We start from the raw sequence: 17,089 nt of genomic DNA on the forward strand, positions 1-17,089 counted from the left end.
GTTTTGTATAGACTACGTTGCCGGGTTCGCTGCAAATCGCAGTCTCTTAATTTTATTGCGTTTTTAAGCGATTCAGCGCCTACGAGATTGATTGATTTGATTGATTTGGACTGTGATGCTTGTAAAGTTGATGGATTGATGGCTGCGAGCGTAAGTACGATTGTAAGGGTTAGGGATATGTATGGGAAGTGTCACGTGATACGGTCCGGGAAGCGTTTTGTATACGGTCCGAAAAGAGCTCCTCTACAAAAAAACGACACATCTCATACCATCATCCAGCCAGTGTCGCGCCGACCTTCTCACGCCGACTTTCACACGCCAACTCAGGTCGCTCAGCACTTCATCTCGCTCGTCAACCGCCTGAACAAGGCGCCATCCGTGACACGGTCATGCCTCACGCCCCTATCCTCGATATACCAAGGCCGGGTGCGTCCACATGTTCCCAACCGACACGCCAGGACGACCCTGGACCCTTTCGCCGGGCCAAGGACTAGCGTCTTCGCTGACGCGCCGCATTCGCACGGCTCGGGAGCTGCAGGAAGACGCCTCGTCCCCTGTGGCTCTTAGCGGCCTGGGTTTCCTCGCAGGTGCTCTGGCTTTGGGGAGTGGTTGATGGGGCGTCATCCTCATCCTCAAAAACGATTGGCTAACACGTTCTTGATCATGGCGGCCTTGGGGGTCCCTGGGGCGTCTCGTTCAGCGATGTTCGGCGCGAGTGGTTGGACGTGGAATTGGAGTCGCGTCTCGGGGCCTGAAATGAATTCTCAAGTCAGCATCATTGCGCTAGTAACCAGATCCCGGCACTACCAGGTTTCTGCATCTCGGCACGCTCGAAGTTGTGCGTGTGATGCCTGCTTACCAAGGTAAAGGATACGGTTGTTCAGATCTGTGCTTGTATGTTGTCTGGGGGAGGCAGGCTGGGGCCGTTCAGATGGAAGAATGCTGGCGATGAGTAGAACCTCAAATACAGAAAACGAACGCTGGAGGGAGCATGAAGATGCGAATGAGAACTAAAGGGTTACTAGGGCGCTTTATTATAGGATTCTATCCGCTGTGAATCTTTTGGCGCCTTCGAGCTCAGATGTACTGGCTTCCGTCTTGAGTTGCCAACGTGAGGGAACACCTAGTTAAATCTGGACCAGCTCTCAAGCGTCTGGCAGGTCACCCGTCTTCGTGCTGCCCGGAGCTTTGGGCTGAGTTCGTAGGCAGGTCTGAGGATGCTGGACATTTTGCCAACGTAAGTGAAAGAAGAATGTGGAAGAGGCCAAAATCTACAATGTCATAGGAAGCTCAGGAAGCGGCTTCATTCCTTTGGAGCGTGGTGTTGAGAACAAGTAGACATGGACCAAACTTCAGGGCAAGAATCTCGGTTTGTGACCGCCAATGGATCAATGATGCCTAGGCAAGTTATAACGTGTATAGGTATATAAACGTCGTTATTGCTTTCATCGGTTTCCCTCGCTCCCATGGTGATAACCTCCACTTCCAAGATGGCTCTTGGAGCACCCACTCCTTAATGACTGCCAACCACTGATCGGAGCATTCTCCTCAAACTACTCCGCCGCCTTGCCCCCCCTTTCTTTTGTGCTTGAACCTCTCTCGAGCTATGCAAGGAAGGTTCAGTGGTACCGTTGGGAACGGATGGACATCTTTGGTTAGCAGTATGCACCAGGTTAGTGTCTGGCTGGCGACTTCGGCGAGGATAGCATGAAGAACGGGTTAAACTTGCCCTCGAATGTGCGGGAGACGACGCGGCGGATAGAACTCCTCATCCTCAGAGTCAGAGGTAGTTGGAGCGGAACGCCGGCGAGTCCTCCTGTCTATGTTGGCGTCCGAACTATCCGAATCGTTTTGATCATTTGGTGATGTTGACGCCAGGTGCTCATGTGTAAAGCCGGTGTATCTCTTCAGCTGCGCTCGGGGTGTGACTGGAGCGACCGGGTAGGATGCCGCTGTCTGCTTCTGGGATAGAGCTCGGCAGCAGGTATCCTTGTTCGGGATTCTGTTCCTTTCGATATAAGCAGAGCTGATCCCAGGGTGTTGTACCACAACGCCCGTGGGGTCTGTTTCGTTTCTCGTCGTCTCCATCCAGCTGCGCTCGGCGTTGTTCTCACCAGGTTCCTTAACAGAAAAGCCATTGTCCAGGGGCGTCATTTCCTCTGCACCCGGCGCGCTCTCAGCAGGATCCGAATTTAATCCGGGTGTATCCCACCCGAGAACACTGCCATGGTCTCTTTCGATTTTCGGCATCCCCGCCCGGTTGCTCTCTGTGCTGTCCTGTCGAGGTTCTTTCATAGGAACCACATTGTTTGCCCGTGTCGTTTCATCTGAGCCGGCCAAACTGCCAGCAGGATCCGAACTTGGCCCGCATCCAGCTCTTCTGTGACTCGGTGGTCTGAACGCGGAAGTGGGCGGGATAAACGGGGATATCCGCCGGTCCCGAGAGCGCGGTCTCCCTGCGTCCTTGTAGGCCATGCTGTCTGGGGAGGATCGCATTCTGGTCGCCGGCTCAAACGTGGAAATCCGCCGTTCCCAAGAGCGCGGTCTCCCTACCTCGCTAGAGTCCCTGCCGCTTGGGGGGGTGTGCACTCTACCTCTCCGCTTGGACGTGGAAACCTCCCGGATCCTAGGATGCGGTAACCCTAGGTCCTGATAGGTAATGCCGTTTGGGAGAAACGCTGCGGTTGGCAGCCTGCCATATGGAAGGTCCCAAACGTCTGTCCTCCATAATGTCCTGCTTTGTCCCTGTTGCCAAACGGCGCATTCGGTCTCTGTGAGGAAATCCAGGGCAAAGCCATCCCGATAGGCGCGGAAGCCGGCGTAGCCTCGCACTTTGCGGATGACATGGTCATCTGTTCGGCGCTTCTGTATCCAGGTCCCCCCGGACAGCTCTGAGTACCACGCTGCAATGTCGGGAGAGATGAAGGTAAGGCGAATCGTGGCGGTAGCGTCTCGGAGAGTGATAGAGACGTAAGACAAGACCGAGTTCATAATAGCGGCAAGAAGCGTAGAGAATTCCGAATAGGAATAGCAGAAAATCAACCGGGTTGTGGTGGTGAAGATAGGTTGTCAAGTTTGCTGAGCGTGTCCCGGGGTTCTGCCAAAGCACCAGAGAGTCGGCTTTTGAGCTTGGCCATGGGGGAGCTAAGGGCAAAAGGTCAGTTGACTTTCTGCAACTGTGGAGTGCTGCAAAGAATGATCCATACTTCAGTAAAGTAGCTTGATCACCCCATGGGCTGTGACTGTGGTTGCATAACAAGAGCTTCTGGGCTGCACCTGTCGACGCCTTACCGATTCCGGCAGGGCTGACAGAGAACCTCACACCACATGGATCAGGTTGGGAATCATACGTGACACGGCCTAGGTCCACACTTCAGCCCGACAGCTTCCAACGCGGACTGGGTACTATGAACGTGAACGGGCGAGTGGCTATATTAACTATTACAGACGGGCTCGACGTGTCGGCGACTGACTGCTGTGGGCGCCATCCAATTTCCCCCGAGGCGTACAGACATTATGAACACGGAACATTTCTTGGGAGGTAATCATTCTCACCGTCTTGTTGCCATGGTTTTCCCACTCTCCAGATCCGCTAGCTGACCGATATCTCCAGCTCAAGTCCCCCTTGACTTCAAGGATCCCAAGCCATGGGTTCTTAGCCGCCACATTTACAACCTTGTGAGAAGAGTGGAAGGAGACCCAGATAAGAAAGCTCAATATGTACGCAAGCAAAGCGGTATCGCAACATGCCGGCTACGCATGAGCTTCGCCGAGCTTCAGAGCATGCGACTTCGAGAGCTCCAATGCAAGCTCGTCAAAAGCATGGTGGACATGAGCGTGGATCCACGAACCCCCGTGGCCTGGGAAGCCGATCTGAAAGAGTACAGTAAGCACACACCCACCGAACCGTCATCAGCCCTGACGTAATCTCATTCCCGAGTAGTCCAGGCAGTACGAGACTTTGACTTTATCGTTCAGTGCAGCCAGCGGGCCAACGACCCGTTCGAGGTGTCGGCAGAGCGGGTGACGGATGACGAAATCATGCAACGTGCGGCCTGGATTCGAAACGCGTGGCAGACGCCTGAGGAGTACCAGAACTTAGCTCCCACATCACCGCTCAGGACGGGGTTCTGGTCCAGCTCGTGGCATTCAGAGCGGAGGCCGATCGGAGGGACGCGTCGCGAAAACACTCAAAGGTCCTGGTACACGGCGTTTGCCCACCGGCTCCTGTTTAGCGCATATGGTGGCGCGTTCCTTCTTGTGCCGATGTGGATCATGGTGCTGCATAACACGCGTGACACCTGCTTGATCACGACGACTGCTTCTGTAGTTGTGTTTGGGTTTGTTTTGGCCTGGGAGATGGAAAAGGCGCCAGAGGTTTTGGCTGCTACGCTGGCGTACGCGGCCGTACTGGTGGTGTTTGTTGGGCTGGCCATCGAGGAGGGAGCGAGCGAGGGAGCAAGTAGGTTTTCGGTACGGTAGTCGGTGTGAACGATGTCATCAAAACAATGGCCTTGTTTTGGTCCGCAGCCGAGTTGCCCTTATCTCGGGGTCTGGCGGTTTCTTTATCATGATTGTTGAGAGGCTGCTCTTGTTTTCCTCACACTCCTCGAGACTCTCCCTCAGCAACCAGTTCTCTGAGCAGATTACCGCTTCTCCTTGCCCAGGACAACGCGAGTTGCTTTTCTACAGAAAGGCGCCTCAGTAAGTCCGTCATTGATTATGCTATCTATCCGGATGATCAGATCTAATTCATGACGACGTACTTGTATTTATTAGTGTCTACCATGGCCAGACAAGAAGAATCCCGGAGACCACCACTCGATCCGCCGCCGACTCACAGTCAACCGACGATGGGTGACTGTCGCCCGCAAAAGGCCCGAGGCTTCCTAAGCCTTCCTGCCGAGACCCGATTCGAGATCTACGATCTCCTCCTGCAAGTGCCCCGGGAGATTTTGACCACGCCAGGGACGTAAGTCGCCTTGCATCATGCCGAACTCCGCTCCTTCTGACGGAACAAACTCGCGCGATCCCTTAACGTCTCACCCCGGCCACGACGTCTTGTTTTTCTGCTAACGCCGTGTTTCTCATCGACCACGGATAGGCGACCGTGGAGGCGACAGCATCGACCAACCTTGGGATTGCTTCGAGTCAACAAACAGATCGCCGCCGAAGCAGCAGAGCGGTTCTACAGCATCAACAGCTTCAGCCTTTCCACGGGATCGTTTCTCCCTCGCAACGTGGATCGAGCGTCTGCTCTTCAGTGGTACGTGGCTAATCGCTCAGGTCTCCGTGGGAGGCAAAACCGTTGATGACCACACCACGGAAACCGCGAAAGCTTGGTGGCGAGGTCGCATCGGCTGAGTACCCCAGGACTAACGATCATGTTTCCCACCTTCATCACAGGCTCTCAGGGATCGGCTGCAACGCCCTCTACATCCGGTCGCTCAGTAAGCACCTGTCCATCCGCTCACACCTGTAATTACGAGGTCGACGTCACTGAAAGCCGCGCCCCCCTACAGCGATTCGCATGAGTGTTCGGTCCAACACCCATGAGCACGTCCAGGACCACCTTGAACCGTTCTACGCTGATCTGGTCGAGATGAAGCGGCTCCTGCCCAACATTCGTCGTGTGTACTTTGCATACTACGCGCTGACAAGCTCGCCCTTGCATATGCAGCATGATCCCTGGGCTCTGCTGGAATCTGAGGCTTGGGACCGGTTCTGCGAGCGCCTGGCAATGGTGTTCCCTGGGGTGCGGGAGGGGTATGCCCAAAACATCAACGGATTGTTGGTTCATGCTTGGTCCTGAGCTGTCGGTATCAAGGCTTGTGAAGCCGGTCATAATGTCTTGTTTGAGTTTTCCAGCCCGACGCAGTTCACCATCCAGAGACTATAGTCGAGAGTAGCCAAGAACAAAAAGGCTGTTAGCCCAACATGGAGTGGAATCGACCTTTCTGATGAACCTTTATTTCTTTTATCGTTTCAGTGCAACAGTCGAATATCGAACTTCCACGCGTGACTCAGTCCAAGTCTTCGACTAGTTCATTCAAGCCGCCCACGGCCGTACCCCAACTCATCGTGGGCGGCGGACGCCAAAGTTCTCGTCCAGGCTCATCTATCAACGCCCCGCCTTCATCGTCGTCGATATCATCCGATGGACTTTGGATTTTAGCCTCCCGCATCTCCGGCCTTGTCGTCATCGTGCTCCCATTACACCCGCACCCCGGGCCATGATTCGGACCGCATGACGATCCCAGCCCGCCGGTCACACCACCGGTTCCCTCAGCAGGCTGGCCGGAGAGAAACCCGGTCTCACCTCGATGTCCGCTCCTTTGTTTTGGCGACTTCAAGCCGGGAACCTCCTCTTCCTCCTCTTTCCCCCCCTTCTGCCTGATCCCCACAACGAACAAAATGGCCAACACACGCATAACAAACGCCATCATCTGCCCCTCCGATAGCAGGCTGAGCGGGTGGATCTCCGTCTTGGGCCTCGGTTTTGCCGTTGACGCGTCCTGTGCCTCCGGACCCCCGCCGTTTCCCGGGCCGGGAGATCCTAACCCGGTCCGCGGCTTCGAGCCGTCCCATCCGCCCGCCCCGTCCCCCTTCTCCTCTTCTTGTTTCTTGTTGTTCTTTTGCTTTCTCGTCTTTTTCCCGGGGTGGGCAGAAAAGAGGTGTCGCATGAGCCGGTTCCTCGACTCAAAGCTGCTGCCGCACGTGCGACATGTTGTCCGCCACTGCAGGTCAGGGCCCGGGCCCGGATTCGAGTCCTGGTCCGGTGCGGACGTCGCTGGTTGCTGTGCTGATTGTGAGGGGGCGCCCCTGGGTCCGGCCCATGCTCTTGTCCTTCGCCCGGCGGGTGGGGGAGGACTTGCTGGGCTGACTGTGGTTGCCGCTTGAGGCGATGATGCTGGCGCCGGAGCATGACGCACGGCGCGTATGACGGGTGCCAGACGAGCGTGGGAGGAGTCCATGGCAACTTTGGTCCAAGAAGGGAGCCTTTTGGGGGTGACCAAGGGTCGTGGTAAGCAGTAGGAGATGTGATCGCGCTGGTCGTTTCATAGACGACTCGGGTGATATGTAATAATAATAATAACCCACTCATTCACCATCCAGGATGGTGACGCTGACGACAAAGGCCTTGCTCACACGGCACGAAAGTCTGTGTATTCTGTCGATGCGTTGAAAAGAAAAGAAGTTTGATACGAATCCAGTTCCCATCTGGTTGATTGCCGTTTGGAGAGGGTTGAGAAGGTTCCAGGCGTGCGGCAAGCAGGGACACCAAAATTTGTACCACAGGACTCAAGTTGAGCGGAAGTGGGCCCACTCAGAAGGCTGGATGAGATCGCTCGATCGTTTCACGTACAACACTGGCCTTGCACAGCTGATTGTTTTTTACTCGGCGAAGTTGGACATGATGAGACTCCAATACGTTCAAGATACAAAGGTAAGAACACATTCCGGGTGCTTGGCAACAAGATAACCACAGGTCGTCATAAAAGATCGTGATGATTATTCGTATACGTCTATTATTTGAGCAAGCAATCATGATAAAAACGGCTCTACGATAAATGCGCTCCGAAACCCTCTCCCGACAAGATCAACTCACGTCATTGCTCCTCATGATGCATCATCCACCTCCTTGCTCCCCCCTTCGTTACTCCAACGGGCTCTCATCTCTCGCAATCCACATCACGCCAATCAACGCCACGCACCCCACCGTCATTGAAATGGCAATGATGGGCAAGTTGACAATCGCAAAGTCCCTGCGCTTGACGTGAATGTTCTTGCTGGCGAGTATGTCGCGCCACAGCAGACCGGCCAGAGAGGCGCTGAAGGCGGCGCTGAACGCTCCGTAGTTGACGCCCAGGGCCATGGTGTACACCGTGGCCCAAAAGGTCCGCTGCGTGATGGGCGTGCCGTCGAGTTCACGGATTGTCCGCCACGCCTGGATTACGCGCGACAGCAGGATCGATGTGCCGACGTTTGTGCCCGAGAACTACGTGCCATCTTCGTCAGCATCATGAACGTAAGACGTGTGGTGGTGCCAGAAGGGTGAGGGCATACGTTGCACAAAATCACAGACAGGAAGCCCATGCCGCCCATGGCGCCGATGGGCCCCGTCTTGCGGACCCAGGAATCCCAGCCCTGTGCGAAGATGGGAACCCAACCCTTGGTCACCAAGGCCTGCACCATGACGAACATGGAAAATGCAAAGGGCACCAGGGCGTAGGGTAGGTTTGTGAGGACGGCCATGGCGGTCGGGAACGTTTCCTGCAGCCAGAGCCGGAGGTCCCGGCAGCGTGAGATGAGCGTTGTCCGAGGCGGCGGGGGCTGTTGCTTCTCCTGCTCCGCTACCTGCTGCTGCGGCAACGAGAGCTGCGATTCCGCCGATGCGTTCGCAACGTCGCCCTCCTGCGGACCTGTTGCCTTCTCGCGCGGGGCGAGTATTGGAGATGTCTGCGTGGAAGGTCCCACGGTGGAAATCTCATCCTCGTCTGCTGGCTTCGGGGGCTTCGGCGTGTCCTCGGAGGGTTGGGGCGGCACAGTGTCTGATGAGAACAGCCCCTGAGCGCCACCTTGGCCGGCCTTCTCGCCGGCAACTGCCGTCGCCTCTGATCGGGACCCTTCCAAGCGGAGCCTCTCCATCTCTTCGCGCCCTTTACGGGCGACTTCACGGGTCTCCTTTCGCTGGATCCAGCCCAAGGAGATGTCCCATGTAAGCATCACGCCAGCGGCTGGAAGGGCGATGTAATACACGGGAATGTGCTCGCTACCCGCGGTGGCGGCATTGAGGGAGAGCACGGCAATGAGCGTCGCGGCCATGAGGACGCTGCCAAAGATGGCGCTCTTGCGGTCGAGGAATGGGTTGAAGACGGACTCGTCCTCGTTCTCGCCAGCGGGCCGGGCGTTGGGAATGTTGGGGTTAACAGGCCTGCCGCGGGTACCATCGTACTGATGCAGTTCAATGCGCCGCGGCACGAGGGACTCGCTGCTGAAGACGATGTGCAGAAGGAACGGAAACAGAATGAGGCCCGTAAGAATGACGGGCGCAATCATGACGGCCGTGTAGTCGATGAATCGGATCTGAAAGGCGCCAGCCAGGACAAGGTTGGTGGGGTTGGATGAGACGAGGATGGCCGATGCGATGTTGGCGACGGCGAACTGGCTGAACAGCCAGGCACGTCCGTGGACGATGTTTCGGCTGACGCGAATCATGTAGGAAAGAAAAGGAGTGCCGGAGAGGATGACGGGATCGTTGCCGACAAAGCTCGTAAGGGCAAACCAAAACGCATAGAGGTAAAAGAAGAGTCGGTGGCCCTTCTTACCGCCCCAATCCAACACCTTGAGGGCCAAGAAGCGGATGACTCCCGAAGCGTCGATGGAGATGGCGATGTAGGCGAGGGAAATGAAGAAGAGCATGATGTCCAGGGGTGAGATGTTGTTAGCACCCAGAGTTCCCTCGCGGATTTCCTGAGCGCCGATGGCGCCAATGGCCAGCAGAAAGAGGTCGCCGATCAGGGGCCCCGTCACCATGTTGATTGGGAAGCGGAAGACGACCGAAGATTTGGGCTCCCCCGGCGGGAGGATCCGTACGGAGGCCAGGGCCCTGCGGATGGCGCTGTAAAGCCATCGGGGGATGTAGATGGGGATATGACAGGGGAAGAGCACGATGATATCTAGGTAGACAAGACGCATTAGTGACCGCCTGGCAGGAACCTGGGTTTGGTTCCTGGACATAAACGTACTGGCCAGGAAAAAGACGACGAGGGTCACGATGGACCTCCATTCTTTGATGAGCTCCGAATTGGAGGTTTCGGTATTATCGTTCATGGCACCGCCCGCCATCTTTTCGACTGTGCGCCGCCCTAGGAGCAACCAGCACGGCGGCACATGGAAAGCGGAGGTCCGGGTTCAGGGTTGTAGGGGTCCAGAGTGTCTACGGGCCTCCACCGGGTCATAGGTGGGACCCCATCGCTGAGGTGGCAAGTCGGAGAGGGGAACGTTTGGACGGCTTTTGGTATCTGTTGAACCCTTTGGGAAGAGCTTCGTCAGCGCTGAGGTGTGGCGGAGGCGGTGTCCGAGGTTGGATGAAGGTTGGCGTGGCGGGGCACAGTGAAAACTCGTCGCTTTCCAGCGGCAGCTTCCGCGCCTTCGAGGCCGGCTCGGCCCAACAGGTTCCCGTCCAGCCCCTCGGCCCGGGCTCCCAGGCTCCACCCCGCCCCATTGGCAGCTCCGCTGGTAAGGCTGGAACGGGTGCCACCCCACTCTCGGCGTGCTGCATTTGCTGACCGACGATGCATACTACGCAGTACATACGCCAAGTCTGCTGTGTGTGTCTCTGTTATCCATCATCCATTCATTCTCCATCCCGACCGACACAGCCCCGCAATCGCTCGGTGCCTCGGGGGCCATGGCGGTTTTGGGAACAAGAGGGTCAGACAGGCCCTCCGCTCAAGGACTTGGCCGCGTTTCCTCTGCAGCGACGTCACATTGCCATGTCACCAGACCCAAAGCAAGGCTGCCAGCCAAGCGCGTTCTCTTGGAAGGCCGGCCGATGTGTCCCTCAGATGGGTTTCATGCACCGGGTTTTTCGGGCTGTTCACCTCCAGACACATGAGGGCCTTGCGGACCCATAGATATGGGTTTGATCATTTTAGAAGCAGGCCGGCCCGTCCTCTTGCATCCACGGGCGTTTCAGACAGAAGCTGCTCATAGGGTTCCCGAGGGTAGGCTTTCGTGTGACCGACGTTCTGGAGGCTATCTCCTCCATTCCACCCTCCGTGACGCAGCACCATATTGCATGTTTCACAAGCTTACGTCTTCATCGGGTCTGAAGCTCAGCCTTGCCCGAGCTGGACAGCGCCTCGGGCAACAGCGCCTCGGGCATCAAAGAACCTCTTTTAAGCCCTCCCTATTCCCCCCTGGATCGTCTGAGTAACTCCTGGGGTTTTCCTCTCCGATAATGACCAGCATCACCCATGCCCGCCCTCCCAGCCCCCGTAGAAATTCTTCTTAATAGCGGCGACCCCGACCATATCCAGGCTCCTACCACCTTGCAAGTCATCTGCGCGTTCCCTCTGTCGGGCCAGTACGGAGCAGGATCTCGCGTATTGTTGGTGACCTTCGGAGACCCCCACCTACGGGCACCACGCGAACTGACGCTGCATATCTAGGTACTATGTCCTGGTGGCCGCCTGCATCTTTGCTCGGAGGACGGAATGGCTGCGAAACACCTGTCTCGTTGCCGCCCTAGTCACTCCCGCCATCGCGGCTCTCCATGCTATTGTGCTGTCTGCACTACATGTGGATGGTATTTCTTACTTGGCTCTTGCAAACTCGGATCTCAGCTAACTCGGATTTCAGGGGCCGTTGACCTTGACATTTATGGAGCTCTCCAGTTTTGTGCCATCGGAGTCCTTACCGCTCCGCCTACTGTAAGATTCTCCAAGACATACTTTGAGAACAAGGGGCTTGGCCTTTTCTTTGCGTGAAGTCTGCTCATTCTGGCTGGTAAGTTGCTTGATTAATTATCTGATCTTGAGAGAGGGAGAGAGAGAGAGCCCAATGTCAGGATGCTCACACGCCAATCCCAGGGCTTCTCGCGCTTGCCGTCGAGTTTTTCAGAACCGAACCGAGCACATGCATCGACGACCATCACGACACACCAATCTCCGAACCCTCCGAATTTACCTACGGAAAAACAACGTGCGGTCTCAACTGTTCCGTCGAAAACGGGCCCAGCTCACCCCTGAGACGTGGCCCGGCCGAGAACATTTACGTCGTACCGAATGTCGACGTCTTCCCGTACGGTGCCGCTACTCTTGTGGCCACAGCATGCTGTATCCCGGGAGTGCTTTACCTGGTCTGGACCTGGACAAAGCTCCTCGACATCAACTCGGAATCGCTACGCCGAACCAACACGAGCAGTGGCGTCTTTGGTCAAGACACGGCGAGCGACAAGATGCGGCTGCTAACTATGATCGTCAGCTGGGCCGTCGGCAGAGTCGAGGTCCCGGTCGTGCGTTCTTTCCTAACTCCTCCAAGACTAACTTGCGACAGTTCGGCAGTGCGGTGATCGCGATGCTCGTCGTTGGGGAGCTCAACTTCTTGAGCGGTCCCATGTTGTGGGAGGCAGAACCTGTTACCAATGCCTCTCAGTGGTCGGGTATGGCAAGTGCCTTGTTCGCTATCTTCGGATCGCTCTACATGTTGATAGCCGAGCACGTAGCCAGCGATGAGGCGGGATCACCCAGCACTCCAACCCATCCCACCCGGAGAGTGGATGACGCCCACCATTCACCATTGGCCTAGCCCAGCCACTTCTACACACGAGCTGTGGTCGTCAAGCGCTTCCCCTCGTGCCAGCTACTCCAATAACACTCAACCCGGCTCGATTGGCAACCCGGATGAGCCTGTCGAGACTTCATCTCAAGTTCGAAGGTTCACAAACATCTTGTTTCCCATGGCACCACGGCCCAGGTCTCGCGAGCGCCATCTCCACAGCAGCAGCGGTCAAGCAGAACAAGAAGAAGCAGGCCTATCACTCACGCCTGGTTCACGGTCCCGCGCAAGCAGCTTTTGCAGCGTCATGTCGCAGAGAGACTCTGCCAGTCCGATGGGGAGGGCTCATTCGCCTACCTTGTTCTTGAACTGTATCCCGTCGTCCATGCCATCCGTCCCGTCACCAGCGTCGCTGGCGCCGGTAACGACCGCAACTCCACAGCCCACCGCACCCGCATCGTCTCCGCAACCTCCACGAGTTACGCTAGAAAGATCACGATTACACATCAGTACCATTGGCGCTCCATCGATTGTCGTGTCCTCCGAGGAGGTCGAGTCAGATGCGCCTCTCACGGAAAGAAGGTTCTCGTACGAAAGGGTAAACAGATCATGACGTCACGATAGTTCTGCCTATGAACAGGCATTTCGGGAAAGATGAGCAGGATTTACGGACGGGGAGTGCACAGAGTGCATGGACTTGGATTGGGCTTTAGAACCAGAGCAATGAATACCGTGGTACCCTTTTTCAAGGGAATTTCCACCCTCCCACCGCGTCCTGATCCGCACTTTGTCGTCTCGTTGGCACTCCCTCCCTGGTCACGGCCTCCTGCCTAGGTAGCTGGCTGGTATTTCCATTCTACCCAACATCGCAGTTTGACCCTACTCATCGTGAAAGACTGGTAGGATGGGATCGGCCGAGGATGAGACTGAAGTTGAGAGGACCACCTCCGGCGGACCTCCGCCGAGCCCTTCCCGCGTGAACGATGCCAGCCAGCTTCGGCCGACTCCCCCTCGGATGGGCATAAAACTTGACAGAGTGAACGTCCCATTGTGCCTGGGTTGGGCTTTGAATCAATTCTTGAGCCGAGAGGGAGGGTCGGCTCAGGTAGGTCCAGAAGGGGGGGGGTGGTCCGCGCTGGGTAGCTTTAACCCTAACCCCAGATCTGGCCTACCGTACCAATATGGGTCGGGATGGGTTGCTGAGCTGAACCCCGGCTGAACCTTGGCGCGGGGCGATGCATTTCATCCAACTTCCTTGATTGCTCACGAACCGTATCCTGCTTCCAGCAGGAAACCGCTCGCGAAAGCTATTTTTTGATGGGATTCGATTCCGCTAGAAACAACATGACAAGTTGATTCAACGACACCGACGATAAGGCCGCCCTGCTGGCGAATCATGACGCCTTGATCAAGTGGAAATGGACCTCTTGACAACAAGAAGCATGTCGACACAGCCCTCAACATCGCTGGGACTGGAACTCCAGTACATACCTGTAGTTAGTTACGCAGGAGCTGCCAATCCCCGTGGGGCCCGGTGGCGTCGGCCGCGGTGGGCCTTATGCCGAATGGGGACAACAGCAGCTCACTATACGAAAGCCTGTGCCATGGACCGCCTAGCACTGTTGGCCCCATTTCTCAGCCTCTGAGCACCATGTGCACGCCCTGGTGCCGCAAAGCCAATGGGAACAGCAGGACGGTCCGGGGCAATGCAACGCCGCCGCCGCAGAGAGGGACACCAGGCTGTCGAGTGCTGTAACCATGACAACCCACCCCCCCCCCCCCCCCCCCCGGCCCCCCGGGTTCCAGTTCCTGAGCTGATGCCTCCTTTAAACCCTGCAACTTGTCTTTGGTTTGCACCATGTCATCCCAACCCAACCCCCCCCTCTTATGTTCTTCTTGCTCGCCTCCTGAATCTTTATTTTAATTCCTGTCCATCCTGACCGGTTTCGCTCCGGACGAAGCCGAAAGGATCGGCCCCACGACAACATGTTGTTGCCAGTCCTCGCCAGCGCGTCCCTCCTATCCTTGGCCCTGGCGCCCGGAGCCACCGCCTTGGTGGCCCGCGGCGATGGCATTGTCCGGGCCGCGGTCCGGGCCATCCCCGATCTCGAGCCGCTCCCGAAGCTGCGGAGCCGCCAGAACGTCCTTGACGTGATCAACCAGCGTAACGGCACCCGCTACGCCGTCGAGGTGGCCGTCGGAACCCCACCGCAAACCCAGTACCTTATCCTCGACACGGGCTCCCCCAACACGTGGTTCAATCCCACATGCGAGACCTCTCGTGTCGTCGAAGAGTGCATGCGATATCCCCGCTTTGACCTGTCCAAGAGCTCCTCCTTGCGCAATCTCCGCGCGAGCGGCCTCCTCCTCTACGGCAGCGGGCAAGCCGAGATCGATTGGTACAGCGACACCCTCAAAATAGGATGTAGGTCCAGCCTGCACCTCCCGCCGCGGCTTCTTGCCTTGCGAGCGCTAACCCTCCCTCCCCAGCCGCCACCATCAAGGATCAGGTCATCGGCGTCAATGTCCAGTCCGAAAGGATCCCCTTGGGAATCCTCGGCGTGTCCCCGCCCCTCAGTGGTGTCAACGAGTACCCCTACGTTCTCGACAGCATGGTCAGCCAAGGGCTGATCAAGAGCCGCGCCTTCAGCCTCGACCTGCGCGGCGTTGACAACCCCAACGGCGCCATCATCTTTGGCGGCATCGACACGGGCAAGTACATTGGCTCGTTCGCCAAGCTCCCCATCCTGCCCCAGAGCCAGTCCCCGCGCGGCGGTAGCCGCTACTACGTCCACATGAACGCCGTCGGCCTCACCCTGCCCGACGGCACCGTGCTCAAGTCGGAAGAGCTCCAAACCCCCGTTTTCCTCGACTCGGGCGCCACCTTATCCTACCTGCCGACCCGCATCTTCGAGGCCCTCGCCAACTCGTTCGAAGGCGGTGCCTACGAACCCGATACGGGCTTTTACTACCTGCCCTGCAGCGCGACCAACTTGAATGGGACCATCGACTTCTACTTTGGCGACAAGGTCATCCGCGTCGCCCTCAACGACTTCATCTGGCAGGCCGGACGGTACTGCCTCCTCGGCGCCGTGGCAGAGGAGCGTGAGCCCGTCCTTGGCGCCACCTTCCTCCGCGCAGCGTACGTTGTGTTCGACCAGGACCAAAAGAACCTTCACATTGCGCAGGGGGCCAACTGCGGGGAGAATTTGGTCGCCATCGGGTCGGGCAAGGATGCCGTCCCGAGCAGGACAGGCGATTGCACGGAGCTGCCCACCCCGACGGGGACCGCAGCAAGCAGTCGGCTCGATGCCACGAGGACGAATTTGCCCACAATGACGTTCACGGGGGCCGTCCCGACGTTTGATAATGGCCCTGGACCCGCGGCGGACCCCACCTCGAGCGGGACGCTGCCGTTGGGGTCAGATGTTGGAAACGTGGCCGGCAAGGGTGTGCAGGTGAGCCTGGGCGTCGCGGCAGCGGTTGTTGCCGCGAATCTCGTCCTCGCGCTCTAATGCGACGCAAGCCCGGTGTCTTATGCTTGTTGTTTGCTTATGATATGCAATTTGCGGCATTGTCAGCTTGGGATAAATACGGGCAGGGTTCTGGCTATGATGGCGCGTTCTTTTTGCTTCTTGGTTCACACTTCTGGCGTAGGATAATGGGGCATTTGGTGAAATATCCACGGACAGTGCCTCCCGGGCAATGAGTTTCAGTTGCCTATGCACTTGGATCAATAATGCATGCAAGTTAAAGAAGACATTGGCTGTTGGTTTTGTCTACCGCATCCCCTGCCAAAGCTTTGAGTCCCCAGGTTATACCATGCATGTTCCAACACCATATCCCCGATGCTCCTCCTATCACCGACGTACTATGCATTCCCTGTTCCTGCCCATCGAACTCGACTGCAACGGGTCACGTTGCCTTTCCTCCCGCCCTGCATTGATCTCCGTGGAGGATGTCGAACCTGATGTTCCCCCTTGGCCATCGTCCCCATTGCTATAGATCTGTTTGTCGGGCAAAGAACGGCAAAACAAGGTGTCCATCGTGAAACTGACATGATAAGGAGTCACGAGAATTCTACGCATTTTGAACCAACACGATAAATCTATATACTACGCTACAGCAAGTAATCCAACCTGCTTCCAGCGATAGGCGTTTGCTAATGTGGACATAGCACATGAACCTAGGGTACAACATCAAAGGACCTCGCATCGGGATCCAACACGGTGATAGGTGGAGCATCCTGAGCATAGGGCTTGGATACATCTCATCACATATCAACAGCGATCCGATGTCAGCGGACCGGTGTTTACGATCCTATGCTAACCATACGGCATCATGGTTCCGATGTCGACTATCCGATGTCAACATCCAAAGTCAAAGACCCGACAGTCCGGATCCTACATCCGGGGGACAAGCCAGAGCCCTTCTAACCCAACGTTGACAAGGTGGCAGCATGGGCGGGCTATGAGACCCTGAGTAGCGGGAGAAGAGGGACAACAACACAACTATTATTCCTATACCCCTTCGATGCCCCTTTTTCTCCCAGCCCTCATCAACGCCCGACGCCAGAGCTGTCCAGCCCCTGAATTCGTTTCCCCACCACGGCCGTCGGAGCAGGAGGGACGTCGTTGAACCCGAACGGGTAACACCACGTGAGTTAACAGCAACGCATCTGGAACACAAACCACAAGAGGGTAACAACGGTCCAGAGCGGATCAACTCCCTCTCCTAGCATGCGGAAGAGCTGCTAAACCGGATTAACTCGGCCCCAACCACGTGGTCATCGGAATAACTCCAT

The 17,089-nt window shown here is 56.8% G+C and overlaps 8 protein-coding genes across 8 annotated transcripts; 5 read left to right on the top strand and 3 right to left on the bottom strand.

The window, feature by feature from the left end:
• Positions 1 to 612: 612 nt before the first annotated feature.
• On the top strand, positions 613 to 867 carry VTJ83DRAFT_7087 (uncharacterized protein; the record flags this gene model as incomplete). Its single annotated transcript, XM_071013870.1, has 1 exon — positions 613 to 867. The coding sequence occupies one exon, from the start codon at positions 613 to 615 to the stop codon at positions 865 to 867; it is 255 nt and encodes an 84-aa protein (XP_070863304.1).
• Positions 868 to 1,513: 646 nt separating this feature from the next.
• Positions 1,514 to 2,991, bottom strand: VTJ83DRAFT_7088 (uncharacterized protein; the record flags this gene model as incomplete). Its single annotated transcript, XM_071013871.1, has 2 exons — positions 1,514 to 1,649; positions 1,730 to 2,991. The coding sequence occupies 2 exons, from the start codon at positions 2,989 to 2,991 to the stop codon at positions 1,514 to 1,516; spliced, it is 1,398 nt and encodes a 465-aa protein (XP_070863305.1).
• A 525-nt stretch (positions 2,992 to 3,516) lies between these two features.
• VTJ83DRAFT_7089 (uncharacterized protein) lies at positions 3,517 to 4,482 on the top strand (the record flags this gene model as incomplete). Its single annotated transcript, XM_071013872.1, has 3 exons — positions 3,517 to 3,541; positions 3,614 to 3,886; positions 3,944 to 4,482. 3 exons carry the CDS (start codon positions 3,517 to 3,519, stop codon positions 4,480 to 4,482), a joined length of 837 nt encoding a protein of 278 aa, XP_070863306.1.
• Positions 4,483 to 4,853: 371 nt separating this feature from the next.
• On the top strand, positions 4,854 to 5,812 carry VTJ83DRAFT_7090 (uncharacterized protein; the record flags this gene model as incomplete). Its single annotated transcript, XM_071013874.1, has 4 exons — positions 4,854 to 4,972; positions 5,105 to 5,266; positions 5,407 to 5,450; positions 5,523 to 5,812. The coding sequence occupies 4 exons, from the start codon at positions 4,854 to 4,856 to the stop codon at positions 5,810 to 5,812; spliced, it is 615 nt and encodes a 204-aa protein (XP_070863307.1).
• A 211-nt stretch (positions 5,813 to 6,023) lies between these two features.
• Positions 6,024 to 6,974, bottom strand: VTJ83DRAFT_7091 (uncharacterized protein; the record flags this gene model as incomplete). The annotated part of the gene is made up of 1 exon (XM_071013875.1): positions 6,024 to 6,974. One exon carries the CDS (start codon positions 6,972 to 6,974, stop codon positions 6,024 to 6,026), a length of 951 nt encoding a protein of 316 aa, XP_070863308.1.
• A 683-nt stretch (positions 6,975 to 7,657) lies between these two features.
• Positions 7,658 to 9,849, bottom strand: VTJ83DRAFT_7092 (uncharacterized protein; the record flags this gene model as incomplete). The annotated part of the gene is made up of 3 exons (XM_071013876.1): positions 7,658 to 7,999; positions 8,068 to 9,680; positions 9,750 to 9,849. The coding sequence occupies 3 exons, from the start codon at positions 9,847 to 9,849 to the stop codon at positions 7,658 to 7,660; spliced, it is 2,055 nt and encodes a 684-aa protein (XP_070863309.1).
• A 1,133-nt stretch (positions 9,850 to 10,982) lies between these two features.
• Positions 10,983 to 12,898, top strand: VTJ83DRAFT_7093 (uncharacterized protein; the record flags this gene model as incomplete). Its single annotated transcript, XM_071013877.1, has 7 exons — positions 10,983 to 11,116; positions 11,178 to 11,314; positions 11,368 to 11,401; positions 11,498 to 11,514; positions 11,598 to 12,013; positions 12,064 to 12,178; positions 12,237 to 12,898. The coding sequence occupies 7 exons, from the start codon at positions 10,983 to 10,985 to the stop codon at positions 12,896 to 12,898; spliced, it is 1,515 nt and encodes a 504-aa protein (XP_070863310.1).
• Positions 12,899 to 14,271: 1,373 nt separating this feature from the next.
• Positions 14,272 to 15,800, top strand: VTJ83DRAFT_7094 (uncharacterized protein; the record flags this gene model as incomplete). The annotated part of the gene is made up of 2 exons (XM_071013878.1): positions 14,272 to 14,710; positions 14,776 to 15,800. The coding sequence occupies 2 exons, from the start codon at positions 14,272 to 14,274 to the stop codon at positions 15,798 to 15,800; spliced, it is 1,464 nt and encodes a 487-aa protein (XP_070863311.1).
• Between the last annotated feature and the right edge of the window lie 1,289 nt (positions 15,801 to 17,089).

The sequence above is a fragment of the Remersonia thermophila genome, chromosome 7 (genome assembly GCF_042764415.1).
Source record: "Remersonia thermophila strain ATCC 22073 chromosome 7, whole genome shotgun sequence".
NCBI lineage: Eukaryota > Fungi > Ascomycota > Sordariomycetes > Sordariales > Chaetomiaceae > Remersonia > Remersonia thermophila.